This window comes from Pteropus medius, unplaced genomic scaffold (genome assembly GCF_902729225.1).
Source record: "Pteropus medius unplaced genomic scaffold, Ma_sr-lr_union100, whole genome shotgun sequence".
Taxonomy (NCBI): Eukaryota; Metazoa; Chordata; class Mammalia; order Chiroptera; family Pteropodidae; genus Pteropus; species Pteropus medius.
This window is the reverse complement of record NW_024349802.1, coordinates 75,808-103,764: the sequence shown is the minus strand read 5'-3', so window position 1 is coordinate 103,764 and position 27,957 is coordinate 75,808. Positions and strand designations below refer to the sequence as shown.

At 56.5% G+C, this 27,957-nt stretch overlaps 2 protein-coding genes across 5 annotated transcripts; one reads left to right on the top strand and one right to left on the bottom strand.

The window, feature by feature from the left end:
* The first annotated feature begins 51 nt into the window (after positions 1-51).
* MTG1 (mitochondrial ribosome associated GTPase 1) lies at positions 52-10,232 on the top strand. Of its 4 annotated transcripts, none has more exons than XM_039835944.1 (12): positions 52-260; positions 1,246-1,310; positions 3,704-3,808; positions 5,744-5,824; positions 6,156-6,215; positions 6,344-6,400; positions 6,619-6,709; positions 8,125-8,186; positions 8,575-8,671; positions 8,849-8,930; positions 9,338-9,450; positions 9,760-10,232. In XM_039835944.1, exons 1-12 carry the CDS (start codon positions 149-151, stop codon positions 9,888-9,890), a joined length of 1,056 nt encoding a protein of 351 aa, XP_039691878.1. In that variant the 5' UTR covers positions 52-148; the 3' UTR covers positions 9,891-10,232. The 4 variants fall into 4 exon arrangements, with proteins under 4 accessions (XP_039691878.1, XP_039691879.1, XP_039691881.1 ...); XM_039835947.1 differs by lacking the exon at positions 52-260 and adding an exon at positions 415-571; XM_039835946.1 differs by lacking the exon at positions 52-260 and adding an exon at positions 592-922.
* Positions 10,233-10,366: 134 nt separating this feature from the next.
* On the bottom strand, positions 10,367-14,220 carry SPRN (shadow of prion protein). The gene is made up of 2 exons (XM_039835948.1): positions 13,869-14,220; positions 10,367-13,156 (listed from the first exon to the last, which is right to left on the bottom strand). The coding sequence occupies exon 2, from the start codon at positions 13,138-13,140 to the stop codon at positions 12,697-12,699; it is 444 nt and encodes a 147-aa protein (XP_039691882.1). The 5' UTR covers positions 13,141-13,156; positions 13,869-14,220; the 3' UTR covers positions 10,367-12,696.
* Between the last annotated feature and the right edge of the window lie 13,737 nt (positions 14,221-27,957).

Here is a 27,957-nt window from a genome sequence, read left to right as displayed (position 1 = left end):
CTGCGTCCGCCGCCCGGGGGAGCGTCGTGCGCACGCGCGCGCCGCGCCGCGGAACGTTGGAGCGCCGGAACCCTCGAGCGCCGGAACCCTCGGATCAGGTCGCTGGCCGCGCGGAGTGGTCCGTCGCGGCGCTCGGGGACGCGGCGCCATGCGGGGGACTGCGCGCGCGCTGCTTAGTGCCGCCCGGGCCGCCTGGCGGCAGAACTTTCCCGTGGATGGCCGCGACGTGGCGCGCTGGTTCCCGGGCCACATGGCCAAAGGTGGGGTCCGGGCGCGAGGCGGCAGGGCCCGCCTCCGTGCGCGCGTGTGCGCCGTGCGGCCCCCGCGGCCCCGCGCCCCCCGCGCCCCCCGCGCCCCCCGCGCCCCCCGCGCCCCCCGCGCCCCCCGCGCCCCCCGCGCCCCCCGCGCCCCCCGCGCCCGGCTCTTCTTTGGCGGCCCGCGAGCGGGTCCGGTTGCGGCGCGCCGCAGGGCGCGCGGGTCCCGGGGCTGACTGGATCTCTGAGTCCCGGGAAGGCTCTTCTTCCGCTTTGTTCCCCGAAGCCTCACTTTCCACGTCTGTTTTTAAGAAGAAGTAATTCCCTGGACATTATTTGAGCGCTGACGGAAATAGAGATAGCAAAGCACTTTGCAGGTGTCTTCAGAACAGTGAAAGTGCCTGCTCTGCCAGACTCTGCTGAATGCCGGGCGCGGGGGGCAGGAAGTGGGGAGACCTGAGGTGTTTGAGGGTGTGCCGAAATGACCGGCCTTGGCTGTGTGCATGGAGGCTGAGGGGTGGTGTCGCCGTCATTGAGTGGAACGCAGCGGGAAAGGGAGTTTTGTTACTTTTGTGGGTGGTCTTTTTCCTGGTTAGGGGTGACTTCAGTGCTGTGAGAGTCGGTCCTCACAGCATCATCTCCACACGTCATGGAAGCCCAGCGAGTTGGTTAGTTGGCATATCTGTTCTGCAGCCCAGATCAAGACCCGTAAAGGTTAAATATTTCACCCACAGTCACCCAAGTGTCAGGTGTGGTAGAGACAGGATCTGGCCTCAGATGGCCTGGTGTTTCTCTCTTGAGCCACCACTGTTGGACTTGAAGGAGGCACCCAGCAAATGGTCAGCAGTTGTCCTTACTTAGAGCACTTAACTCAGATGTATTTTTTTTAGGTGGTTGGTGGTGGTGTGCCCTTCCTGACTGCCAGCTTAAATCTTCTCCCACCCTTGGCAGGCGGTGGACCCCTTGCCTTAGGTGTTGTTCTTTTTTCCAGGGCTGAAGAAGATGCAGAGCAGCCTAAAGCTGGTGGACTGTATCATCGAGGTCCATGATGCCCGGATATCCTTTGGTTGTTGTGATACTGGAATTTATTATGAGAAATGCATATTTGGCCTTTGTCCCCATTCTTGGCACAGAGCTCCTAAAACACTTGAATTTCCTAACTGCTGAGAGGGATAAAAAGTGTATTTTGTTACATTAATGAGGTGACTTTTGGAAAACTCCTAGATCACTTAAGGATGGGGGCTGATTGCCAAGGGAACCAACCCTGATGTGAGAGGGTTGGAACTTTCGGCCCCAACCCCTGACCTCCAGGCAGGGAGGGGACTGGAGGTCGAATTGATCGCCAGTGGCCAGTGATTGAATCAGTCACACCTGTGTAATGAAACTTCCCTGAACACCCAAGCAGACAGGGTTCTGAGAGCCCCCTGGTTGGTGGACACAGGGAGATGCAAGGCGCGTAGAGCCTGAGAGGCAGAAGCTCCCTGTTGCCCTTTCCAGACCTGGCCCTGTAAGTTTTTCTGACTGCTGCTCCTGAGTTACTTTTTTACCATAAACAGGTGATCTGGAGAGTAAAACATTTCTGTGAGTTCTGTGACCCACTTTGGCAAATTAATAGAATCTAAGAGTGGCAGAAGGTAGTCATTGGAACTTCCAATTCATAGCCAGTTGGTCAGAAGCACAGGTGACAACTTGGATTTGCAGTTAGCTTCTGGAATGGGATGGGGGCAGTCATGAGCCCTTAAGCTGTGGAATCCGATGTCATCTCCAGGTAGCTGGTGTCAGAATTGAGTTGAATGGTTGGACGCCTAGCTGGTGTCCAAGAATTGCTTGGTGGCGCGGGAACCCACTCCCCCATTGGAACTGGGTGCAGAATCATGGTGGTACAGGGGAGGCCCTCCAGGCAGTGCTCAAGGCAGCAGGAAGCATTCCTGGTATCTGGTCCCTGCTCCGGTCCAGTCAGCCACCACAGTGGCCAGCAGCAGCCTCACCTGTCATAGTTATTGGTATTTAAAGCAGTGGTTCTCACCCCTTGTTAACACATTAGAATTCCCCCAGGAGGCTTTTAAAATTACCAGTCTGGGTTCCTCTCCAGGCCAGTCACTCTGTGGTGTAGGGTCAGGCCCATGTGTCTGGAGCCCCCCACTGGTACACGTGAGCATCATTCGTCTCAGACCTGCCTGCGCCTGGCGTGCCCAGCGGTGGTAGTCTCTAGGTGGGACATGAAATCCTGATTCAGATATCTTTGCTACCCAGGCTCTCCACCTGTGTCTGAGGCGTTAGTCAGCAAGGTGGCTGGTCTCGCTCCCTAATGAGAATGCTTTGTTGAACTGTTTTTGTTTTCTTTGAGCCACTTTTAGGTTCTCCTTTTATGACGAAAGCTTGAGTTACCATCTCTAGGTTGAAGGATGAGGGACCATTTTCAAGATTTCAAAGGCTTGTTGAACTGTGATAAAGTAGCGAGTTTCTTAACTGTAGGTAAAGATTTCCGTTCATACAATGTCCCATGCTGGTCACAAGTGTTCACTGGTGATTATACGTCGATTATTAGAAAGTCGTCAAACCTGTAGGTGTGACTCAGTGTCCTGTGATGGGGGACAGCTCTCCTTTCATTCTCTAGACCTCCTGCCTTGTCACCCAGGACGTGGCGGGAAGCCCTAACGCCGGACAGCAGCCCTGCGCGGGTTCTGGGGGCTTTAGTGTTCTGGGTCAGCACAGCGTTGGTGAACCTGAGGGAAGGGTGCGGTTTATGGAAAGTTCCTTTGTCGTGTGGGTGAGGACACAGTGGCTAACTGGGGTCCTAGACCTACACCCTAGGCATGCTGGACTCAGACAAGATACCAGGAAGGGGCTGAGTGCTCAGAAGATGAGATAAGGCTTCCCCTCCTACCTGTGTTAGTGGCACACCCGATGGGACCCTACAGTAAGCCCCATGGGTCCCTGGCTGAGGGGGAGAAGGGCCTGGCGATGGGTCCCTGGCTGAGGGGGAGAAGGGCCTGGCGATGGTAGTAAGGAGGCGAAACCTTTAGTGACTGTCTCCATCGGGTTACACAGAGGTGGCAGTGGTGGTTTGAGATGCTCTAGTTACAACGCCATGGGTGGCACTTTTTCGAGTGGTCATTCATTTTGAACTTAACCTACATTGGCAGCTTAACAACAGTTGTAAAACCTTCCAGCACGCGTTGTTTTCTGATTTTGTTACCATTGTTCCTGTTTGAGAAGCCACGTGAGAGCTACTGCCTGCCTGTCTGCCTCTCGGCTGAGAAGCAGCCTGTGCTGGCTCTGTGGCCGGGGGGCCCTCACGGATGGTGTACCTTTCTCCCATGGTGAGGGCTGCGAGGCTGGCTCCCTCCTCTGCGTCAGTCCCTTCCGAAGGCGGTGTTGACCTGGTCACGGGGCAAAGTAAATGGACTGCCTGGTGCAGCTCGGAGCTTTTGCCTTAACATCGCCACATCCCGCTTTCGGGCCGCAACCCTCTGTTTCAGGAGACCCTGGGGATTAAGCCGCACGTGCTCGTCCTCAACAAGATGGACCTGGCAGATCTGAGCGAGCAGCAGGTAAAGGCCGTCACGCAGACACCGTCAGGTGTCGCAAGGAGCTGCCACAAGCTGACTCAGGCAGATGCCCGGCAGCGCCCAGGCCGGCTTGCTCTGCACGGTGCCCCTTTGACATGCTTCTCTTTAATCTGGGTTACCAAAGTGTGCACCTCCCGGGGGAAGTGCCCAGGTGGTGGCTTCTGGCTCTTTGTGGTTGGGAGCACTCCAGGCAGCACTGTGGAATAGACTTTCACATTCCATATCATTTTAATCACCTGAAGTTTTAGTGGCCGTGTGGCCGCAGGCCTAGATAGCACTGGCCTGGCGGTCTCCCGCGATGGCTGCGTTTGCCCTTAGGCATAGCCTCCCACACCCCCCAACCTGGCTGCGGACTGCCTTCTGCACCGTGTGACCTGGAGGACTGGGGAGGCCCAAAGTAGCTAACGGAGTTCTCCAAAGCCAGGCAGGGTCAGTGGACTCAAGTTACCAAGTGCAGGGTATGTCCCATGTGTCCCAGAGGTCAAAGCACTGGGGATTCTAGAATGTTATTTATGAAATGTGCATCTCTGTCCTTCTTGCTCTGTCCTCAACGCCTTTGCAAAGAGAGGGGTGTCAGAATGTTGAGTTCTGGCTTTTCAAGCCGTTAGGGGTGCAGTTTTCCTTTTGCTGCAACAAGAAGAATGTGCTCCAGGCTTCCTAGGTGATATGCTACGCTTGAGTTAAACTCCAGCCTCAAGCCTCTGCCACAAGGTTCCCCAAGAGACATCGGATACTAAAGCCATTGCTCTCCGTTCACTAGAACCTCCGTTCACTAGAACCTCAGCCCCCCGCCCTGGGCCCTGTCTCACTGCGCGTGCTCCCGTTTCTGAGTGTCTAAGCCTCTGGGCTGGGGGAGGCTGTGCGGGTTCACTCCATTTGCAGGCATTAGCATGTGTCCTCACAGGCTTGCAGCTGAGTCTCATCAGCAATTGCTTCTGTCTTTAAATGCTAATTTTCGCAGAGTACTGGGCACATGGTTACCTGGCAGGGACCCACCAGGGTCTCACCTGATTGGGAGTCAGCAGGACCGTTTCCTTTGCTCCTCCTGTGAGGTGCTGCTGCGGCCGAGGTTTTGGACAGGAGACGTCCCCAGTGGCGGTCCTCCACACACTGGGTGGTTCGTCCCATTTGAATTTATACACTTCAGAGTGTGCCTTCAAATATGTCTTTGTTTTGGTCTGTATTTTAATCTGCATCGTAACGGACCACTAAAATACATAACTAAAACTAACTGAATTAATGTGACTTTTTTGTTCATTTAAGTGTTAATCATGTTTTTAGATCCGTAGCTAACCGAACAGTACAATACTGGTTTTAAAAAATACGTTTCATAAGCTGATTTCACTGGATGTTAAGATCAGTAAACTCAGATTAACTTTCGGGCTTTTAAAGTGTTCCCTGTGCTTCGTGATCAGGGTGGGTTCCGAGCTTCAAGTGGAGTTCACTTGGTGAAGCTCGTCAGATGCACAGAGTAGCGCGGATACTAGAGGACCAAACCGCGTCATTCCTGTCCCGGGTGTGGCTTCACGATAACCTAGTTTAGCCTCAAATGACAAGTACTGGAGTCCCCAGAGGGCAGCAGTGTCTGCTGAACCTGGAACACAGATTGAAGAGGGGCCAAAAGGCAGCTCAGTCCCTGGCCCTGGGCCCTTCCCTCCTGTCCTCTCTCACATGGAGCCAGCTGCCCTAGGCAGCCCTCCTCCGAAGTCCCTTCACAGCCCACACTGTCCCCGGTGCTCCATTGCCGGTGCCTGCGTCTGCCACCTGTGCTGCCTGGCCCCCCTGCATCCGCAGCTGCAGAGGCTCTCAGCCGAGAGTGTGCCTGGCCGGGGGGGCCTGGGATTCTGGCATATCGCGCCACCCACGTTTTTATTAGCATTTAACATGAATGTCTCTTGCCTTGCTTCTCTCTTTCAGAAAATTATACAACACTTAGAAAGAGAAGGCCTGAAAAATATCATTTTTACCAACTGTGTAAAAGATGAAAATGTCAAGCAGGTAGGCTTTATTTTTTTTTAATACTCTAATGCTTCTGCTTAATTTCCAAGAAACAGTATGAACGATTTTATGCTTTTATAAGAAGTGGAGTTTTGGAGACAAGTCTCAAATGTGCTGGGGCTCCTGGGGCACACTTGTCTCCTGGTGCCAAGAGCAAGTGGGCGCTACGCAGCCGTGATGGGTTTGAGAGGGCCCGGGGCAGGCCGCACCTGCCGGTCCAGTTCTGAGCATGGGAGCCCTAGGGAAGCCTAGGGCTTAATTTTCCCCAGTTGCATTTGGAGACTTTCACTGGCTGACGTGCATCTCTGCTGGAAGGTGGTTGTAGTTATAGATGTCATCCTCCTGGGCGACTGTTCTGCTGTTCGTGGTGGAGGAACAGAACAGGGCACAGGTGACCACCCCCTCCCCGCCAATGCGTTCTGAGCCTGCGATGCGGACACTGGCTTTTTGATGCGGACACTGGAACTGAGGTGGGAGTGGTTCCCGCACACGCATGTCTGTGTGCTTGGTGTGTTGCAGATCGTCCCCATGGTCACTGCGTTAGTTGGGAGCAGCTACCGCTATCACCGAGGCGAGGTGGGTTCGTGGGGCCCTGTGCTGGTCATGGAGCCCGTGGCTCACCTGCCAGGCAGAGCTGCGCACGTTCCACGGTGGGCTGTGGCCCGAGGATGGTGCGGGCACGAGTCTCTCGCCATGAGCCTGGCTGTAGGGAGGGTGGGGCTCCATGGCGTGCGCCTGGTGGGGGGCTGGGCGGGGGCGGCTGTGCCCAATCCCCTGCCTTTGTGCCTCTGCAGAATGCGGAGTACTGCATCATGGTGATCGGGGTCCCCAATGTGGGCAAGTCCTCACTCATCAACTCGCTCCGGAGACAGCACCTCAGGAAAGGTACTGCCAGCCGCGCCAGCTGACACGATGCTTCTTCCTAGAGCAGCCGCGCTTGCCTGAGACAAAGGTAGCCGAAGCCCACAGGTCCTGAGCTGTCTTTCCACCAGAGGACCCAGGGAGCCGGCCGCCATGCGGTCATAGTGACACAGTCGCCCGGTGGACGTGCCATGCTCTGCTCTCGCCCGCGCCTTGGCTGTTCAGAGCGTTTCACGTGTGGCGGCTTTCTGACTTTTGGTGGTTTAGTCCCTGCACCTACCGAGGTCCTTAGATCAGTCGTGCCTGGAACGCCGCACGGCTGATAGGTCTGGTGTGGGGTGGGAGGCGCTCCCCCCGCTCAGCCCTCGGGGGCTGTGCGCTGCCCTCCCGGGGCCTCGGGGGTGCCGCTGGTTCTCTGGCCGCGACACAGGCACACAGGCGTCCACGGCGCACTCGCTGCGCCGTCTCGCTTTCTGAGCACTTTGAAGTGTGACACACATTCGCACGTGTTCTTTATTAACGCCTTCCGGCACGCGACTCAAGGGCTGCAGATTGCGCTGAGCCGTTGTGTGCGGGCGGCGTGTTTGGTGCTCACTGGGGCGTGGTTGGTTATCTGTTCTTAAAGTTTTTTTCCTTTAATTGTAGCTTAAAAAAAAATTGGTGGCATCAAGTTGTGCAACCATCAGTGTTTTTTTCCAGATGTCTGTCATCTTAGACTGAGGCTCTGCAACCTTAAATACTGTCCCCCCGCCCCTCAACCTCGGCACCCTCGCATCTGTTTTCTGTCTGTGCATCTGTGAAGCCCTAAGACCTCATCTGAGTGGAATCACATAGTACCTGTCCTTCCGTGGCAGGCTTGTTTCAGCATGATGTCCTCTAGGCCTGGCCACGTCGTAGCAGGTGTCAGCGTGTCCTTCCTTTTTGAGGCTGACAGTATTCCATTGTGTGGATGGACCACCTTTGCACATCCGTTCAGCCCCCAGTGTTCACGCCTGCCCTTTATGCTCGAGTTCATTCGGCAGATGGTGCTGAGTCCGCTGGCGACACATCCTGAGCTGGTTGCCGTAGCACAGGCTGGCACCTGGGTCAGTTCAGCCCCACAGCCAGGCCTGCGGTGGGCAGCGCTGTGGGGCAGATCTACAAGGTGCAGGCCTGGCCCCAGGCGAGGGGCTAGTCTGGGAGCAGAGGAGGGCCTGCTGGAAGGGGCAGCTTCCTCTGATCTTCACAATCAGGCACTCACCTCCTTCATCTCTCCCTAGGGCTTAGAGTACCTTTCCAGGCATCCGGAACGCACATTCCGGAACCTGACTTAGAAAGGGTCGTTACTGTGAGCTGGTTTGGGCTTTCGTGGGCTTCCACGTGCTCCATTGCTTATTCTGTGCCATATATGCCAGGCCTGTGAGTTCAGTATGTATTTGACAGCTCTTTTTATCCTGCAGGAAAAGCCACCAGGGTGGGCGGCGAGCCTGGGATCACCAGAGCTGTGATGTCTAAAATCCAGGTAGGGGCCTCACTCGGCTGCCGGGCCCCAGGCTCCGCGTGCACAGAACCATCTCTGTCCACACTGCTACGTGCCGGGCTCCGCATTGGGCCTTACGCCAGCCCTGTGGGGGGCACACTGAGCCCTGTTGATGGACAAGGAAACAGGCACCTGGGACAGGGCCAAGCCGGGTGGAGCCACAGCTCAGCTTCTCCACATGATCTCTCTTCACCCTGGGAGCAGAAGAGGGGCTGTCGGGGCCGTTGCTTTTATTTATTCTCCATGTGAAGTGGAACCGGGTCCCGTGGGGAGGCTGGAAGCTGGCGAGAGCGACAGCTGGCAGGGCAGGTCCTGGGCCTCCTGTGCGTGGCTCCCTGAGCGGCCATCTGACTGCCTGCTATGCCTGCAGGTGTGTGAGCGGCCGCCGATGTTCCTACTGGACACGCCTGGGGTGCTGGCTCCTCGGATCGGAAGCGTGGAGACGGGCCTAAAGCTGGCACTGTGCGGTGAGCTGGGGCTGCCTTCTGCCATGCCGCCGGCAGGCCCAGTGAGGGGGCGTCTCTGTGCCCGTTCGCCCTGGCCACGCTTGCCCCTGCAGCCATGCCCGGAGAGGCCCCGTCCCATCCTGCTGGGCAGACGGGGCAGGGTGGCCTCCTGGGTGCTCACTGGCTGTCTGCTTCCAGGGACCGTGCTGGACCACCTGGTGGGGGAGGAGACCCTGGCCGACTACCTCCTCTACACCCTCAACCGGCACCAGCTCTTGGGGTGAGTGCGGGTTGTGGGCCGATCCTTCCTCTCGCTGACCAGACGCAGTTGAAGAGGGGCCCCCTGGGGTGTCGCAGATGACAGCAGTCTGCAGGCCTTCAGAGCGGGTGTTTGACACGTCCTGACACACACGGGCACATCTGTGAGCCCTGCACGGTCACGGAGACTGCACATTTCTCGTGCTGCTTTGTGATCCTCCCTTCTCCCCTTTCTGCAGTCACCCATAGTCACCGTCACCCACAGCTACACCATAGTCACCCTTGGCTGCAATGTGGTCACCCACAGTCACACTGCAGTCACCCACGGCCATGCTGCGGTCACCCACCCGCACGAGGGGTCATCTGTGATGCTGGGAGTACCCTTGCTGGCTGGCTTTGGCTCCCTGTGGTGACAGTGGCTCTGTGCAGGTACGTGCAGCACTATGGTCTGGATGGAGCCTGTGATGACGTGGTGAGCGTGCTGAAGCGCGTGGCCGTCAGGCTGGGGAAGATGCAGAAAGTGAAGGTGCTCACGGGCACAGGTGAGACGCGGCGCTTTGTCTCATCTGGCCGGGCTTGGGGACCATCCCAGTGAGCGGCCTGCTGTCTGGGGGAGGACATTGTGGGGAAGGGAGAGGCTCTCGAGGGGGAGGGGCTCTTGCCCATCCTCCCTGCTGCAGGCCTGAGCAGTGCCGGGTGCACCTTGTGTCCCACACCTTCCTCCTGCAGCCTCAAAGTCCCCAGGTACTAGAGCTCCACAGATATCTAGCTCAGGGTCCCTGAGGGTGGTGGAGAGGTGGGCCCGCCCTGCATGGGGGTTCTTCCTTACCAGACCCTCCCATCTTCCCTAGGTGATGTGAACGTCATCCAGCCCAACTACACTGCAGCAGCCCGTGACTTCCTGCGGACCTTCCGCAGTGGGCTGCTAGGCCCTGTGATGCTGGACAGAGACATGCTGCACACGCCCCCAGCAGACCCCTGAATTGCTGCGGCCAGTGGGGGCCTCCCTCGTGCCTGGCCCTCAGCCCCAGGGATGGGCAGCAGCCCAGATCTTAGCACCCTCTTCCAGGGCTGTCCACTGGTCACTGTACACTCAGGTCTCTGCTCCAGAGGCTGTGCCCTCCAGCCGCTCCACAGCCAGGCCAGCTGCTGGTTCCGGAGACGGGGCCTGGGTGTGGACAGCAGGGCTGCTGGCATCCCCGAGCAGTCCTGCGTGCCTGGCCCAGTCAGGACGCTCACTAGGTCTTAAGGAAAAGCTAGTATCGTCCTAGGAGTGAAGCTGTGACCTGTCATTTCAGGTTTTAAATTAAAAGGCCTGTCTCAATCGGCCAGTTCCTTGTGTACCCGCACCAACTTAGGTCCCTGTGTCAGGGCTCCCTCTCCAAGGAAAAGTGGAGGGTGAACTGGTTAGTGACCGAGGGCGTCAGCCCTGGGCCCTGTAGTTAAGGGACAATCGTGGCCAGCACAGTGTTTATTTCACAGCGCCACTGAAACGTGCACACGGGTGAACAGGTGGCTTCAGTACCTGGAGCAGAACCCAAGGACTGGCCTGTCCCTCGGTACCCTGGGGGCCACCCTGCTATGGCCCTGCTGCGGACCCGCTGGCAGGGTGTCAGTGAGGTTGGTGGAGACCCAGGGGTCCAGGTCACCGACACTGTTCCCAGGGCCACCTCCCGCACTGTCCAGGAGGTGTGGCCCTGCGGCCTGCATCTGGGAAAGGGCAGAGGCAGGAGGGGGCAGCTACCCCTGGCCAGGAGCTCTGGCTGCTCCCTGTCGGGGTGGCCTGGCCTTCCCGGGGGTCCTGTCTCCACCCGGAGGCTCTTCTTCCCGTAGGCGGGGCTGTGGGCTCCTCCACCCATGTGGCTTCCGCACACCCCATGCCAGCCATTGATCTCCCCAGATAATCCACCCGGAGTGCTGTCTCCCTCCTGTCAGAACCCTGAGCGCACGGGCGGGAAGGGTGAGATCTGGGGCTGCACCCAGCGCCAAGCACGCCCCGGGCTGGGGGTGAAGAGAGCTCTCGGCTGGAATGCTGTTTCATGAGCAGTCGACAGCTTGCTATGCTGTGCAGCCCGTCGTCCGGGTGGCTGGGCCCACACTCCCGGGCCCTGAGGGCTCCCTGTGCCACACTTTCAGAGTCCCATGCCATCCGTGTAGCGAGTAGCAGACGCTGCATCCGAGGCCCTGGGCAGGGCTTGACCACAGCTCACTGGTCTTTGATAGCATCGAGCTTGTCTGGAATGGACAGAGGAGTGTCTGGGCTTGCTGTGCCCCAAGAATGATGGCAGTGTGGACGTGGGGGACCGCCAGGAGCTTCGTCCCGCAGCTCAGTGTGTCAGTCTGTAGAGAAAAACACGTGGTCCGGGGTCCTCCCAGAGACCCTAACCGGAGCCAGCCGTGGGGCAGCAGAGGGAGCGGGGGCTGCTGCTGGCACTGCTGTGCTGTGGCTGAGTCCAAAGGCCCCGTGGTCCGGCGGCCGAGGGCATGTCCTGGAGGCTCCTGCAGAGCACCAAGGGGGTGAGGTCCGAGGAGCCAGGCCCAGGAGCGAACCTGCCTCGGGACTATGGGTGTCGGAGCCTGAGGACGGGTGGAGAGCCCAGGCCCCTGGGCTGAGTGCACCGATGCGGTGGCTCGAGGGACATGGACTGTCCTTATTCATAAGGTCAACAAACCTGTGAGGACTTGCCTGGCGTTTCCCTAGAAGCCACCCTGGGCGTCCGCCCTGTCCCCATGACATCTGTGGCTTCAGACAGCCTGCTGTGGCGTCTGGGGAGCGTGGCCTCCTGGGCGCTTCCTTCTGCTGAGCAAGGCTCTCATACCTGTGTCCTTGCTGGTGCTACTTGGTCATCCTGGCCTTTCTCCAGGGACCTGCCTGTGGCCGCGTCCGTCCCCTCCGCTCTCGCCACCCTCTGAGGGTGCTGCTGCCGGGACCACTGCGGGCTGAGCCAGGGAGGGCTTGTCCTGTCAGGTGCGGGCTCTGGGTGTGGCTGTGCCCCTGAGTTCATGAAGCCAGAGCTCTGGGAGTTTGAACATTGCTGTCTCCAGAAGGCCTGGAAGAGCTCAGCGGCCGGTCACGACTCAGAGCCAGGTGGCACCAGGGAGCCCCGGCAGCGGGTGTCACCGAGCGCCTGCGCAGAGGGGACACGGCCGGGGGCCCGGCCTCCTGGGGGTCACCAGGACCGCTGTGGGCAGGACCAGGCTCTGAAAACCACAGTCCGCCGCTTCTGTACCGCGGCGGGCACCGGCCTCCATGCTTCACCTGGGAGTCAATCTGCTGCCCTGTCCCCAGGTCGACCCCTTTGGCCTGTTCTGGCAGCTTCTGTGTGGCAGGCTGCTGCAGCCCTCGGGGCCCGCCCCTGCCTGCTGTCAGCACTGTCTGCTCGCCTCAATTGTCCAGGGTGGGTTCTGGGGACACGGAATGGCCTGAGCAGCCTGGTCTTGGCACCTGTGTTGGGCAGCTCTGGAGAGAGGTGGGGGGCAGCTGGCTAGGCCAGTGCGGAGACCACAGGACGCTTGCCTTTCTGCCCGGGAGGAGCCAGCCTCCAACTGTGGGCGGGGCCTCTCGGCAGAGGCCGCTGAGACCCTGGCGGGTGGAAGTGGGGGCCTGGGGTGGGGGGCTGGGCAGGGCGGCGAACAGGAGGTGGCCCTGGATCTCAGACGAGAGAGGCTGCAGCTCTCGCCCAGACTGGGATGGCAGGAATTGCCCAGGCAGCACCTCTGGGTCGGGCTGTGAGTGGTGGCCGGGAGGGCACAGGCTGGGGACCACCCTGACCCCAAGCCCAGCAAGCCTATGGCGGGAGCAGCCCCAGGGCGCCCAGGGCCACACCCAGCAGCAGGCAGAAGCGCAGGCTGCCCGAGGGGCCCGCGGCCGAAGTCCACGCCCGGTAGCTGTACAGCCCTTGGCCAGTTCCGTTGCTGCCGGGCGCCCCGTCCTCGTCCTCCAGGCCGCGCTCCCAAGGTCCCAGGGCCCTCCGGCTGGACCCCGCCGCTAGGCCGGCAGCAGCCCCCGCCGCCGCCCCTGCGGCCGCCGCTGCCGCAGCCACGCGCAGGGAGGACCCGGAGTAGCGGGGGGCGGGCCTCACACGCGCCCTGGGGGCACTGCGGGCGCCGCCCCGCAGCCCTCCGCGGGCGCTGCCCCGAGCCCCTCCGCGGCCGCCCTTGGCCTCGCTGCCGTCGCAGAGGAAGGCGGTGGCCAGCAGCAGGGCCCAGCACATCGCCACCGTCCAGTTCATCTTTGTGGGGTGAAGCCTGTGGGAAGACAACACAGGGCCTCAGCCTCTGAGGACCAGGGTCTCTGTACCTGGGGTCAGGAGCTCAGGACATGGGGATGGGGTCCAGGCTGTGGGGATAGTGGGCTCAGCTTTTTGGAGGACTGCATTCTCAGGGCTGGGGGCTGGGGTAAGGGGTTTGATGCCTGAGGATTAGGGACCCAGGCCCGGGGAGGAGTGGGCGTCTTGTTCAGTTACGAAAAGGGGTGGGTGGGTGCTGAGTGCATTCGGCACCTGGGGTTCTTTTGTGCCTGGCAGTAGAGTGAAGACAAGGGTGGGGTTGGAGTCGGAGGGGAGGCCTGGGGGCTCCCTTATCCTGGAAGCCTCCAGGGCTCGCTGTGCCTGGGTAGGGACTGGCTGTGGGAGGTTGCCGATCACCCAAGACCAGGTCCCAGGGCTCGTGTCCGGGAGTCTGGAGAAAGGCCCGATGGCCACCTCCCCCACCCACTGGCCCTCACTGGCCGCGCAGGTGCAGCCTGGTGATGCGCAGGCGCAGGCCAGGACCCAGGAGGGTCTCCCTGCCTCCCACCCACCCCACGCGCTTCATCCCCCCTCCCCCACCGCCTGGCTGGGACGGGACCGGATGAAATGCAGGAACAGCTCCACAACCTGGCGCCGGCGCCACCCTCCTCCCGGGCCCAGGCGCCCGCGTCAGCCTCCGGTCCACGCCCGGCCCCGCCGCCCAGCCTTACCTCCCGCTGGCCTGGGTCAGAGCCGGGGCCGGAACGGCCGCTCCCGCGGCTGCAGCAGAGCGGAGCTGCGCCCTCCGCCAGAGCGCGAGCCCGGGTCCTGTGCGAGGCCTCCGCTCCAGGACTGGGGGCGGGCAGACGCGGAGGCTCGTCCCTCGGGAGACAGGAAGGGAGGAGATCCAGGCGGCTGCCTAACGCCTAGCCCCTCTCCCTTCCCAGCACCCCGGCCTTGCTGCATCCTCGGCCTACCTCACCAGTCCTCACCCTACGCCCAACCCCCACATGCCCCCCACTCCATCTCCATCACCCGTGTGGAACTGCACCCCAGTGCGCTCTCCCTGCCTTTCCTCCTCCCTGCCCCCTACCCCGCCTAGTCCCACTCCTCATCTTCCTCCGGGCCTTGGGCCGGTGTCCCAGGCACGGGTCCCACCCTGAGCTCCAGGTCATGGTGTCCAGCTCTCTGCACTCAGGTCAGGAAGCTGCCCAGGCAGGGCCAAAGGCCACGTGTAGGCAGATCCTCGAGTCCACAGTGGCCAGGCCGTGCAGCGGATGACAGATGGCCAGGGTGGTGGGGAGAAAGCACTCTGCAGGGCCTAGCGAGGGGACTAGCCGAGTGAGACACCCTGGGAAGGAGATGCCCCGGCCCGTTCCAGGTCGGCCAGCAGCCTGGGGACTGCGGCGAGGTGTAAGAGGGTCTCTGGGACCAACAGGTTGGCCAGCAAGGAAGTACCTGGGTGTGGGCTCAGAATGTCGCCTTGACTGAATTCTCCAGACCGGTCACCACGGAAATGGTAAGGGATGACGGGACGGCAGGTGACACAGCTCTGAGAAAGCCTGCAGGATGAACTCTCACCACGGCCTCGGCCCTTCCTGGCGGGAAGCCACTTCTGAGCACCTGGGACAGTGTGGGGCTCAGGTGTGATGTGTGTCGGGCTTGAGCAGGGGTCCAGGTTGTGACAGCAGGATGGGTACTGTGACTTCTCCTCAGCAGGTGCTGCAGCTTTTACCTGTCCACCTCTCAGTCCGACTCACACAGTTACTCAGGGCCAGTGCCTGGTGAGGGGGCTAGGGGCTCGCTCCAGGACGTGCAGATGCACCCCTATTACATGCTCACATAGATGCTCTCAGGTGTATCCTCTTCTCTGCCCAACGCACAGGTGCATGGCCAGGCATGTGCACGCACCCCATCCACCCAGGTACACTCACGCATTCACCAGGTGCACATGGACACACATGCAAGTGCATGCAGGCGCACACACCAGATGCAGACCTCCAGGTGTGCACACACACATACTAGCCGTATGCACACAAACACATACGTGCACAGCCCAAGGTGTGCGCACACACCGGGTGTACCCCCACATGCATACACAGGTGCACACACACAGGTGCATGTGTACATATACTCACACCTATAAAACCCACACTCACTGGGTAACAAGTTGCCTCCATCTGGTGACTTTGGAAAACAGCATGACAGCGTGCCAGAGTTAAGCAGATGCTGACCATGTGACCGGGCAGTTCCACTTCTGGGTATTTACCCAAGAAAAATGGAATAGTGCGGCCACACAGAGGCTTTCACGGGTACGATTATGGCAGCACAGATCATGGTAGCCCCACGCGCAAGGTCACCCAAGCTCTGTCAGCTGGGGAATAGCAGTGGCGCTCACACTCTGGACCACAGAAACGAAGTATTGGTACACACGGCAACGTGCTGGCGCTCCGAAGCTCAGGGCAGAGGCGGGCACCAGGGCTGCTCCGTGCCACTTGCAGCCGCGACGCTGTAGGGGAGGCCAGTGGAGAGGGGACCCTATAGAGTGAGGGGACCAGAGTACATCTTGGTAGCAGCGGTGGTCACGCTATTTTAAGTGCTCACGAAATGCTTTGAGCGATGCGATGCACTTTATGTGAGTGTTTATCGTATGCAAAGAACACCTTGACAAAAGCCTCGGCGGTTTAAAGTGGCCGCCACAGGTTCATCAGATAAGAGCCCTTAGTGGTGCCCTGTGAGCTGTCGGCCGTCCTCTGGCATGGCCGTGCTGGCCGAGGGGCTGTGGGCTGGCTGGGCTCTCCTTCAGCCTTGGCGAGGGTTGGCATCTTAGCAGTGCTGAGTCTTTCGACCAGTTAACATGGCTTAAGTCTGCATTCCTTTGTGTTTTTAAAAAATTTCTCAGCACTATTTTGTAGTTTTTGGTGTATCGTTCTCACATCTTTCATGAGATTTATACTTAGCTATTTCACATTTTTTGATGCTACTGCCGATGGGATTTTAAAATATTTGTTTCCTATTGTTTGTTGTTAGTGCATAGAAATAAGGATTGACTAGAATGTCGATCTGTAGCCTGCAAACTTGCTGAGCGGGCATTTTGCTTCCAGCAGCTTTATTGTCGATCCCATTCGCATCTTTCCTTTGCTGACCCTGTCAGCCGCGGGTAGAGACAGTTCTCCTTCCCCTCATACCTCGATTTCTGTTTTCCTTTCCCAGCCCTGTCGGCCTGGCGAGGACCTGCAGCACAGTGCCGAGTGGCCTTGGCCGCAGAGAGGGGTGATGCGGCTGCCTGGTCCCTGATGGGGGTGGGGGGGCGGTGTCCGGGCCTCCTGCCCACGCCCCTCCCGAGAGGACGCCGGCCCTCCCTGCTCTGAGTTCGCTGAGAGCCTTTTCAAGGAAGAAGACTGGGTTTTGTCAGATGCTTTTCGCATCTATTGAAGTGGTTGTGTAAATGACAAGGTTTGCCTTTTAAAGTCGCTCGCGGGGAATTGCAGCGGTCACGGTTCTCAGCCATCGGCCGTGCACCATCTTTTATCTATCTCTTCATGGGCCTGGGCCTCTGTGTGCGGAACGTTGCATCTGAAGACTGCTTGGAGGGGTGCGCGGCCTCCCTAGGGCCTGTCCGCTGGGAGGGATTGTGGGTGTGCGGTCACTCAGACACGTGGTGGCGCTCCCTGTCTAGAACCGTGTGACTCCGTCCAGTCTGCACCGGGCTGTGTTGCTGTGACTCAGCTGTCCTGGCCCTCATTCCTGGGGGGGCGACCCTCGGCTTCCCCACCCGGGCTGGGCGTGGGTGTCAGGGTGGCCGTGTCAGTGGCCTGAGGCTGACTGTTCGTTTGCTCTGCGAGGCTGAGTGCCGGGTGTTCCTCGCGAGGCACAGGCATTTCCCGTCCCTCAGACTGTCAGCTTTGCTCAATGTTATCATTTTGCTGTTTTATTTTTATTTATTTTTATTTTTAATTTTTTTTTTAGGCGAGGCAACCCTTGGTTGACCTCACAGATTGCAAGGACCTTGTCAGCTTACAATCCCTTATTTTTAAATAGTTTTTATGCCTACAGCACCCAGTCTTCCTAGGTGGTCTCCCATCCAAGTGCTAATCAGGCCTGACCCTGCTTAGCTTCCGAGATCAGCCGGAATCGGGCAAGTCAGGCTGGCGCAGCCGTAGACTCATTCTGCTGTTTTGAAGATGAAGACACTTCACCCAGGAAGGAGTTAACCCGAACTACTCGATTCTCCTTGACCACGTTCCTTGGTCTTCTGCAACTCGTGCTTAGACATCGTGCCTCGTGGGCTCATTACTGTAAAGCACATCCGGTGTTCATTTTCCATACTTTATTTGGTTTGCTTTTGAGTGATTTCTTTAATTCCTTTTCAACGCGGGTAGCGTTTTTGTTTCTTTCATCATAATTCCGATTTGTGAGTTTTTCTCTCTCTCTCAACTTCCCTTTTCTTCTGTTCTCTTGTTTTGGAGACGCAGCCTGCTTTCCCTCTCGTCCCTCAGGGTGCCCAGGTTTCTGCTTCCTCCGTCACCCTCTCTTCCCTTCGCTTCACTCCATCTTCCCATTAGAGCCTCTCGTGACGCCCACACTGGAGAGGCCTGAGGTGCCGATGGTGCCCAGGCCATTTCCGGGCTCCCCCAACCGTTGGCGTTTGGTCCTTTGAGTCGTGGGATGTCCACACCCTCGGAGCAGCGCCATCTATGCTCCCGTCTGGAGATGGAACGGGACCGCATCCTGTAGGGACCCGGCCAGGGTCAGGGTTCAGCCGGGGCCTTTCCTGACGCCCCGATGTCTGTCTGCCCTCAGATGTCTGCGTCTCGTCCCGGCCCTGGTTCCCCGTCCCTAGAGCCCTGCCGAGGTCGGCCTGGCCGTCCACAAATCCCACGTTCACCCCCTGCCTCTCCCTCTCCGAGGTGCCTGGTGCCGCTGCCAAGTCTGAGCCCGGAGCTCGCAGCTCCATCCTCTGCCACCCTCACTGTCTGTGGTCCCTTCACTGTGGTTCAGGTGACATTCAAGACATCTTCTCAAGTCTGGGGATGGGAGGAGGGAGCTGAGGACATGGCGGTGGGCAGCGGCCAGTGAGGTGCCGGCCAGTGAGGAAGGGGCGGCCAGTGAGGAAGGGGCGGCCTGGATGCAGACGTGTCCCTCCCCCGGGCTGGGCGGCCGCGGCCCTCCTCCCGCCTGGGGTGCAGGGCGCTGCTCCCACTGGCAAGAGCGTGAGTCAGGGGCAGGAGACAAAGATGGGCTGGCAGGGGTCCCCCCGGGGTGGTGCAGAGGGAGACGGGCGTGCAGCCCTCTAGGCCTGTAGGGCTGGCGGCTGGGACGAGCGTTGGAGGGTGCCCCAGCAGCCCCCGGTCCTTCCCGGAGGACTTGGTTTCTCCTCTTGGCAGGAGGGGGCAGCAGTTGGGTGGCCTTGTAGGGTGAGGCCCTGTGGGGCCCACGGTGGGAAGTCCCGAGCAGGTATGGGCCTGGAGCCCGTAGGAGGGTCCTGCTGTTGCCAGGGGAAGTGGTGGGTACTCAGGAGGGTGGAGCTGGGGGTGAGGATTGGCCTGGACAGGGTCCCGTGAGCTCCTGTGTGTGGCCTGGAGGAGGGCCACTGCCTACATCAGGGACAGTCTGGCAGGGACCGCCCCCCCCCCGGGCCCTGGACTCAGCACGCGAGGGCATGGGGCCCTAGCTAGAGCTGTTGGGGGCTGGGCAACCCCGGAGGCAGCTCCCTCCCAGCCCAGGACGACCCGTGTGCCCATGTCCCGCCTTACCCCGCGTCTCCGTGGCCCCTCTGACCCTCCCATCTCGCCCCCTCGTCCCAGGCCTTTCTGGTCAGCATGGAAGCCCACTGTGCCAGGGACTCTGCTGCCCCAGCTGGTGACAAGCGCAGAGGAGGCGTCCGTGGGGCTCCACTGTGCCTCTGCTCCAGGTCACCCTCCCTGTCCCCCAGGACCCGGTACCAGACATTTACGAGCCTGAACCATAGGCTGCAGGGAGCCGCTGACCATCCCCTTGGGGCATGGCCAGGGCCTGCTGCTTGCCTGGCCTGGCGGCCTGGCCCCGGTGGAGCCCACACCAACCCGGACACCCCGTCCCATGGTCTCGGGGTGGGTTGGCTGGTCTGTCCCTGTGCTGCATTCATTTTATGGAAGTCACATTGCCGGTCATTCAGTGATGTTTGCTGGGTCCTTACGGTGTCTCAGGCAGCAAGGAGACAGGTCCCTGCCATGGAAGCTCAGGTGCCGGCAGGGAGAGACGGCAGGCTGGCCAACCGGCCGCTATGCAGCGTGGGACAGGGGCGCTCGGGGCCAGCGCTGTAGGGAGGAGAGGCTGCGGGGGCCGCGAAGAGGGTCCTGGGGACAGTGGGCGTGCCAGGCGGCGGGGGCAGAGACCATGTAGGCGGGGGACAGGGTGGGCTGGGCTTGGGCTGCTGGGGACGGGGTGTAGGCCCGATGAGCTGGCACAGGGGTGGGTGCGTGGCCGGCATGCACACCCGGCAGTGTCCTGGACCCCTGGCCCTCAGCGGCTGAGTCTGCAGGGTTCTGAGCAGAGGGGCCCGATGCTGCTTCTCCTTGAACGATGCCAGCTGCTGGACTGGGCCGGGTCTGGTCAGGGCTGTGCTGGCGTGCTGTGGTCAGCAGTGGCAATGACTGTGGTGGGGCCAGGTCCCCGGACGGATCCCTAGCAGGGCCTGTGGGTTTGCTGGTGGATTGGATGTGGGTGGGGAAGGGTGAGGGGTTCGCGCTCTGTGGTCTGCGGGATTTGGGGGAGTCAGGAGGAAGTCTTCGGTGTGCTTAGAGGTGGAGGGACAGCCGGGCGGCGATGTGGACACGAGTCTGGAGCTCAGAGCTGGGCTGGAGGTGGCATCCGGGGTTCGTCAGGGTTGGATGGCATTTGTTCCTGAGTCTGAGGAGACGGCGAGGCTGGGGCACCCACTGACGAGCAGGCGGGGCGGGTGGTGGTCGGCCCGGCCAGGTGGGCTTCCCATTGCCATACCTGGCTCCCTGTGCCTGGTGTGGAGCTTTCTGAGTGTGTAGAGTTAATCCACTCAGGCTGTGATTTTAGGTGACTGGGAACGTGGCCAGTGCTGGTGATGGGGACGCTGAGACCTGTGGCGGTGCACACGATGTGCCCACTCCAGCTGCCCCATCGCTGCTTGTGCCTGCGTCCGCAGCGCCTCGGCCTTGGCTCTGCCCGGGCCAACCAGGCAGCTGCAGAGAGGCGGCCGGGGCCTCACCCGCCGTGGTGCAAGCCCCTCGTGACCGCCCCCCAGGAGCCGGGGGCCCCACCGCTGTTCTCGGCCCCACTGCGGGTCCCAGGCTGTGGACTGCTGGGCCTTCTTGTTCTATCGGTGGGGACCTGGGCGTGCGGCTGGGACCCAGCATCTGCAGACAGCCCCCAGCCCCTCGGCCTCCTTCCCACAGACCCCAGCACCCAGCACCCAGAGCTTCACCCCGGTCGGGCGTGGGGGTGAGGTCTTGCCCATTTCTCTGTCCACCTCCCTGAGCTCCCAGGACCTGGACCGCCACCCCCTTCTCAGAGCAAGCCTGGGGCGGGCTCCGCCTTCCTGCCTTCCTGTGAGGCCTTGTGTTTGTCCACCCAGCTCCTGGCCTCCCCAAGCAGTGCCAGCTCTCGCCCTCATCCTGAGCCCGGGGACCCTGCCCCTTCTTCCTCTCTGGCTCCTAATGTCAGCCTGGACACAGGCTGCAGCCTCCCGCCCGGTAAACGGAAGGGAACACCACCCCGGCAGCCCGTCTGCTCTCCCGGCCGGGTCCCAGCACCCTCACCCCGCTGCCTCACCCCACCGGGCAGGGCGCGGCCGCCCAGCTCCCTGCTCTCTGCCCACCCCGCACCCCAGCCAGACGCCTGCGGGACTCCGTGCCAGCAACCCTGTGGGGCTGCTCCGTCAGTCACTCGGTTGGCCTGGATGGCCGCTTCCGCCCATTTAGATTTCCTTGTGAATTTCAGAATCCTCTCGTCAACTCCAGCCCCCTCCTTCAGCAATTTAATTTGGGGGAATTTCACACCCTTGCAAGATTGAGTCTTCCGACCCACAGCCTCGGTGCATTTCGATATTTAACCCCTGCCGCCTCGCAGTTTTCTGCACCAAGGTCTTCCACGTCTTTCATTACATCAGTTCCTCGGTACTTAATTTTTTTGGTGCTTTCCTAATAGCTAGCTATGTACGAGAATTCGCCTTCTTTATTGCCCGTATGTAGAAAAACAAGCGCGGTCCATTTATGGCCTGTGTCCAGTGAGCTCGCGAACTTCCTTGTGAACGCTGCTAACTCATATGTAGATTCGCCAGGTTTCCGTTCCCAGGGCGTGTCTGGCGACCTCGCCACGTCTTCCCAGCTCCTGCTCTGGTCACGGCCCCAGGCGCAGTCCCGCAGAAGGGGTGAGAGCAGCCCCACTGCTCCGATTTCAGAAAGTAGGACGTTTGCTATGGGTTTTGTTTCGATGGCACTTAGATTAAGGAAGTTGCCCGCGATTTCCAGTTTTCGAAGACTTTATTATCATGAATGGATGTTGAATTCTATATAATTTTTATGTGTCTCTTGAGGTGGTAATATGACTTTTCTCCCTTAGTATTTTGATGTGGCCAGGGACAGTGATCAGTTTTCCAATGCCGAACCCACTTCGCCTGGAGAAGAGCCAGGCCGGGCGTGAATGGCGTCCACGTGCACTTGGCTGGCTCTGCTGGCTCCGGGCCTGGGGTCTCTTCCACAGAAGGTTTAGCCGTTATTTAAAAAGTGTTATTGAGGTGTCATAGACACACAACAAATAGCAAATATTTAAAATGTCCAGTCTGATTCGTTCTGACATTTATATACACCCGGAAACCATCAAGAGAGTGTGTACTTCCGTCACCCCCGAAAGTCGCCTCCTTCCTGCCCCTGCCCACACGCACGTCTCCCGGCAACCTCTGACCTGCTTTCTGTCACTGGGTTTCCATCTTCAGGAGCTTTATCTAAACAGCTGTAGAGTGGACACGCTTTTCAGTCTGGCTTCTTTCACTCAGCATGATGCTGAGGTTCACCACGTGTCCAGACCTTGGGCCTTTTGACCCGAGTTGTCCACCACCGCCTGGTGGGCCACGCTTGTTTGCGCCTCGCCTGCTGTTGGACTCTCTGGTGTTTGAAGTTTTTGGTCACTATGAATCATGCTACTGTGACTATTCATGTCTCGGTCTCTTTTCCACGTGTTTTGATTTCTCTTGGGCAGCAGAATGGGGGTAAACAGTGCGTCACGGGGCAGACTGTGGGTGGCTCACTCTGACACCGGAGCGTTTCCTAGGGGCTGTGCCGTTTGGAGTTCCTGCCCCCACAGGCCGTCCCCAGGAACTGGTGAGGTCGGGGCTGTGATTTTGGCCGTTTTGGCAGGTGCGTAGTGATGTCGCATGCAGCTTTAATTTGCGTTTCCCTGATGAGTTGTTCGCCATCCATGTTTCTGCTTCGGTGAGGTTACTTTGCCTATTATATTATCCGGTTGTTTTTTAATCTTATCCTTGAGTTTGAGAGTTCATTATAGCTCCTGAATGTAAGTCCTTCATTAGATAGATAATTTTCAAATATTTTCTCCCAGTCTATAGCTTGTCTTTCTGTTATCTTTACAGCCTATTCAAGGAGAAGTTGTAAATTTTGATGAAGTCCAATTTATCTATTGTTTTTTATATTTCATATTTTTGTATCATATCTAAGAAATACTTGCATAATCCAAGGTCACAGAAATTTTCTCCTATGTTTTCTTCCAGAACTTTCGTAGTTTTAGGTTTTATCTTTAGGTCTATGATGCATTGTGAGTTAATTTTTGCATGCGGTGTGAGCTATGGTTCAAAGTTCATTTTCATACCGAATTACCTTTGTAACTTTAACAGAAACCAGTTGTCCATATATTTGCGAGTCCATTTCTGCTTTCCCTATTCAGTCCTATCGATCCATTTGTCTGTCTTGACTTCAATGCCACATTTTCTTTAATATCCTTTTAAGAATACCATTGACCAGAATATCAGGACATGAAATGAAAAGACCATGTGAAATGCTACGTTGGTTCAGTGTGGGCTGTTGTCATTTGGAAATGCTTGTCGTGTTAGGGATATAGCTAAAAAGCCGATAGAAATAAAACGAAATACTAAAAAAATACTTAACCCAACAGAAGTTAGGAAAAGAGGAACAGAAAGTAGATGGACAAATAGAAAACAAATAGCAAAATGGCAGATGTAACTCGACCATAAAATCGCACTTAACATAAATGGACCCAGCAATCTAACTAAATGGCAGACTGGATAAAAAACAAAAAACAAAAAACAAAAACAAAAAAAAACCAAGGCCAAGTTGTACACTATTTACATGGCAGCTTGCAGAGAGGTGGCTGGGGCCTCCGTGCCCTCCGTCCCGGGGCCTTGCTCTCCCTGGGGCAAGCCCCTCATAACTGCCCCCAAGAGCCAGATGGCGCCACGGCTGTGTTTGGCCCCACGGCGTGTCCCGGGCTATGGAATGGCTGGACCTTCTCGCTCTGTCATTGAGGACCTGGGCGTGTGGTTGGGACAGCATCTGCAGACAGTAAAGTGCCCCTGACATGTGCTTTAAATATAATGATAGAAACAGGATAAAAACTAAAAGATGAAAAATATACAGCATGCAAATGGTGACTGTTTGAAAGCTGGTGTGGCTATGTGAGCGAGAGACAAACTAGCCTTCAAGACAGAGTGTCATGGAGATGGAGGGTCGTCCCTTAGTGACGACGGCCTGGTAACCACGGCGGCCTGGTGGCCAAAGGTGAGTGCAACAATGAACGGATTCAAAATACAAGAAACAAAAGTAGAGGTAGCTAAGAGCAGAAGTAGACAGAGCCACGTCAGAGTTGCAGGACTTAGCACTCGGGGCTCAGTAACTGAGAGCACATGTAGACAGAAGAGTCAGCCATTCACAGAAAATGTAAACGACATGTCGACCAGACGACCCAATAAAAGCGATGATGGTCACATGAACATGTGCACGCAGCGCGCTCCAGGCGGGCTGCGTGCGGGCCACGCGGTACGTGTCACCACATCTTAAAGTCGTCTCCAGCTTCTGGCCGCTACAGGTAAAGCTGCTGTACACGTCACTGTACGTTTTTTTGCATGGAAATGAGTTTTCATCTCTTTGGTAAAAAGGGGCCAGAGAGCACTTGCTGAGTCGGGCTGAGTCTGGTGTCCGGTTCAGAAGAAGCGGCTGCTGATTTCGTGGGTGGCTGTGGGTGCCCCGGCTCTGCTCCCCGCAGCCCCTACCCCGCGATTTGGTTTCTCGACTTCCTCACCCGCGGTCGGCAACATCGCTGCGTCTTTAAAAGCCGTCGTGGCAGTGGCAGTCCCACGGCGACCGCTTGCCGTGTTTTAGCTCGCATCGACCAGTGGCTAGTGGAGACGAATGTCTTTTCATGTCCGTATATGACATCTGTATATCTTCCTTGGAGAAATCGCTTCACATATCCGTTTTCTAAGTGAATATTGTAAATGTTGAAATTTTAGAGTTTTTCTAACATACGCCGAATACAGGTCCTGTGTCAAATATGTGACTTGAAAGCCTTTTCTCCCAATGTGTATTTTCACAATATGTTCACGATGCAAAGATTTTTAATTTTTACAAGATCCAAAATTCCATGAAAAAGTCTGAGAATGCTTTGCCTCCTCTTAGGTACTAAAGATTATTTTATTTTTTGGAGATGTTTTATAGGTTCACATTACACATCGAAGTCCATAATCCTTTCTGAATTAATTTTTGCATAAGGTACGAGGTTTACATCGAGGTTCATCCCCCACCCCCACCATGGGTACCCAATTCTTCCAGGACCATTTATTGAAAAGTCTGTACCTCCTCCATTCAATTGCTTTTGTTCTTTTGCCCAGAGCCGATTCGGCGCACCCGCGGGAACCTGTCCCTGGAGTCTGCACTCGTCCCCATTCGTCGGCGTGTCTCAGTCACTCTGACTACACGCTAAGTCCTAACTTTCGTAACGGTGACTCTCCTCCCATCCCCCACACCTATCAGGCTATTCTAGAATCTCTCTTTCTTCATATACATTTTAAAATAAGCTTGTTCATGTCTACGAAAATCCTCATTGAGATTTTGATAGGAATTGTCTTCAACCCGCACATCGAATTCGGGGGAGCAGACGTCTTCGCCCCTTTGCAGCTCCCACTACCTCTCCAAGCACTCGGGTCTTCGACTTCTCTCATCGGTGTTTGGTCATTTTCACCGGACACATCCTGTGCAAGTTCTGTTCCATTTGTGCCTAAGTATTTCATTTTCTTGGGATAAATTATAAATTGCATTGCTTTTTTTATTTCAGTTTCCACCTGTTAATTGTTAGTATAGAGCAGCGCAATTGAGTTTTGTGTTCTGATCGTCTATCCTGTGACCTTATGAGTTCACCTAGTTCCAGGGATTTTCTTTTTGTAGATTCCTTGGGATTTTCCACACAGACATTTCTTTCCTCTGTAAATAGAGACTTAAAAAACTCTCTTCCTTCCCAATACGTTGGCTCTGTTTTTCTTCTTCTTGCCTTATTGCAGTGGCTAGAACTCCCAGAATGTGTTGTGTTGACAGTGGGCATCTTCGTGCTGTTCCTGACGGTCGAGGGAAAGCCCTCGGTTTTCACCATTACGTGTGACATTAATTCTAGGTTTTGTACCTGCTCCTTACGAGGTTGACGAAGTTCCCTTCTCCTTTGACTTTTCTGAGAGCTTTTTTATTTGTCACAAATGGGGTGTGGATTTTGTCAAAAGTCAAAAGTTTTTTCTGGATCACTTGATAGATCGATTTCTCTTCTCTGCCCTGTCGATGTGGTGGATCCCAATGATCGATTTTCCATATCGAACCAGCCCTGCATACCTGGGATAATTCCACTTAGTTGTAGTGTGTTATTCTTTTTATGTATGAAAATATTGGATTCGTCTGATAAGGTTTTGTTGAGACATGGCCCGCAGTGTTCTCTTTCTGTGCCGTCTTGTCTGGTTTTAGTGGCAGGTGCGCTGGTCTTACTGGACGAGCATTGTCTCCGACCAGAACGGTGCATTTGTCTGTTTCTCCCTTCAGCTCTGTCTGTTTCTGCTTCCTGTGTTTGGATGCTCTGTGGCTTGGTGCGCACACATTCACTTCTGCTCTATCTGTTTTAGGCAGATTGGCCTTTTTACCGTTAGATTACTTCCCCCTTTCTCCCTAGTAATTTTCTCTTACCCGAACTCTTTCTCTGATATTCATATAGCTTTTTTTGATTAATGTTTACATGAGTTTTTTTACTACTTTATTTTCAATCTACCTCTGTTGTGTTTGAAGAGAGTTTCTTGTAAACAACGTGTACTGCGGTCATGGTCTTTTTGTGTGTGTGTTCACTCTGCCAATATCTGTCTTTTGATTTGTGTATTTTGACCATTTACATTTAAAATATTATTGATACTTTAGGGCTTAAGTCTGCCATTTTATTTTTTGTTTTCTATTTGTCCCCACTGCTGTTCATGCCTCTATTTACTTTTTTCTTGTCCCGCTATGACTTATGTGAACATTTTTAGAGTTCCATTTTGATATGTTTATAATGTTTTCCAGTTTTGTGTAATCGTGTTGGTCGCTCTAGACATTATACACACAGCAGGCTACTGTCGACGTTTTGCCACTTCAAATGAAATATCGAAACCTTGCTTACATTAAAGTTACTTACCGCCCCCCCATTAAAAATGTAATTGTGCTAAGTATGCCCTCTGTGCGCCGAGCACTGCTTCTGGCAGCGTTACGGCTTCTGCTTCAAACATAACACGTGATGGAGAAGCTCGTACGGTGAAGGGCAGTCTGCCGTGTTCCATTCTGCCTTCACTCACTGCTCGTCCCAGTCTGGACGCTCGCGTCATCGTGGTCTCTGAGTGGAGGGTTTTCTTTAACCGCGATTCAAGGATATGTCTGTTAGGCACAGATTCTTAGTTTCCCTTCATGTGAGGATGTCTTTGTTTGCCTTTCATTTCTGTAGGGCAGCTTCACAGATACAGGACTCAGACTTGACACATATTTTTTTCAGCGCTTAAACACTGTTTCTCCACCACACACCGGCCTCCGCACAGATGGGAAATTTGCTGTCATTCAAACTGGCTTTCCTTTGTAGGTAACGCGTCATTTTCCTCTGGCCGTTTTTAGGATTTTTTTCTTTGTCTTTTGTTTTCACAAGTTTAATTATGATGTGTTTTGATGTGACTTTCTTCCTGTTTGTCCTGTTTGGGAACTTGCTCAGCTTCTCGAATCTCTAAGTTTGTGTCTTCCGCCTAACTTGGGACATTTTCAGCTACGGCTTCTTCAAATTCTTTTTTCGTCCACTCTCTCCCCTCCTTCCTGGGTCTCCACTGCTAGAACTATGAGCCCTTTTGTCTCTGCTGCACAGATCTCTGCTGCTCTGTGAATTTTTTCCCATTTTCTCTCTGTTGTTGGAGTAGATTGTTTGTTCATCTTTGAGTTCACTGATCGGTCCTTTGTCACTTCCATTCTAATACTGAGTCTCTTCAGTGAATTTAAATTTTTTCAGTTATTGTATTTTCAGTTCTATAATATCCATTTGGTTCCCTAAAAAATAACATCTTTATTGAGATACGATTAATACACTACAATAGCATCCTTTAAAAGTGTCGGATCCAGTATTTTTTAGCCTTCTCAGAGTTATGCAGCAATCACCGCTAGCTAATTTCAGAACATTTTCATCATCCTCAAAAGAAGCCCTGTGCCCATAAACAGCCATTTTCCACACCCACCTCCCCCAGCGCCAGGCAGCCCCTTGTCCACTTGCTGCAACTATGGACCTGCTCACTCGCGACATTGC

Bases quoted from the DNA above. Each gene is read 5' to 3' on its own strand.
- MTG1 (XM_039835944.1), top strand. From the start codon at position 149: ATGCGGGGGACTGCGCGCGCGCTGCTTAGTGCCGCCCGGGCCGCCTGG. The intron at 3,809-5,743 runs GTAAAGGCCGTC...TCTCTCTTTCAG, and splicing joins CAGATCTGAGCGAGCAGCAG to AAAATTATACAACACTTAGA. The intron at 6,216-6,343 runs GTGACCACCCCC...GGTGTGTTGCAG, and splicing joins AGGAACAGAACAGGGCACAG to ATCGTCCCCATGGTCACTGC.
- SPRN (XM_039835948.1), bottom strand. From the start codon at position 13,140: ATGAACTGGACGGTGGCGATGTGCTGGGCCCTGCTGCTGGCCACCGCC.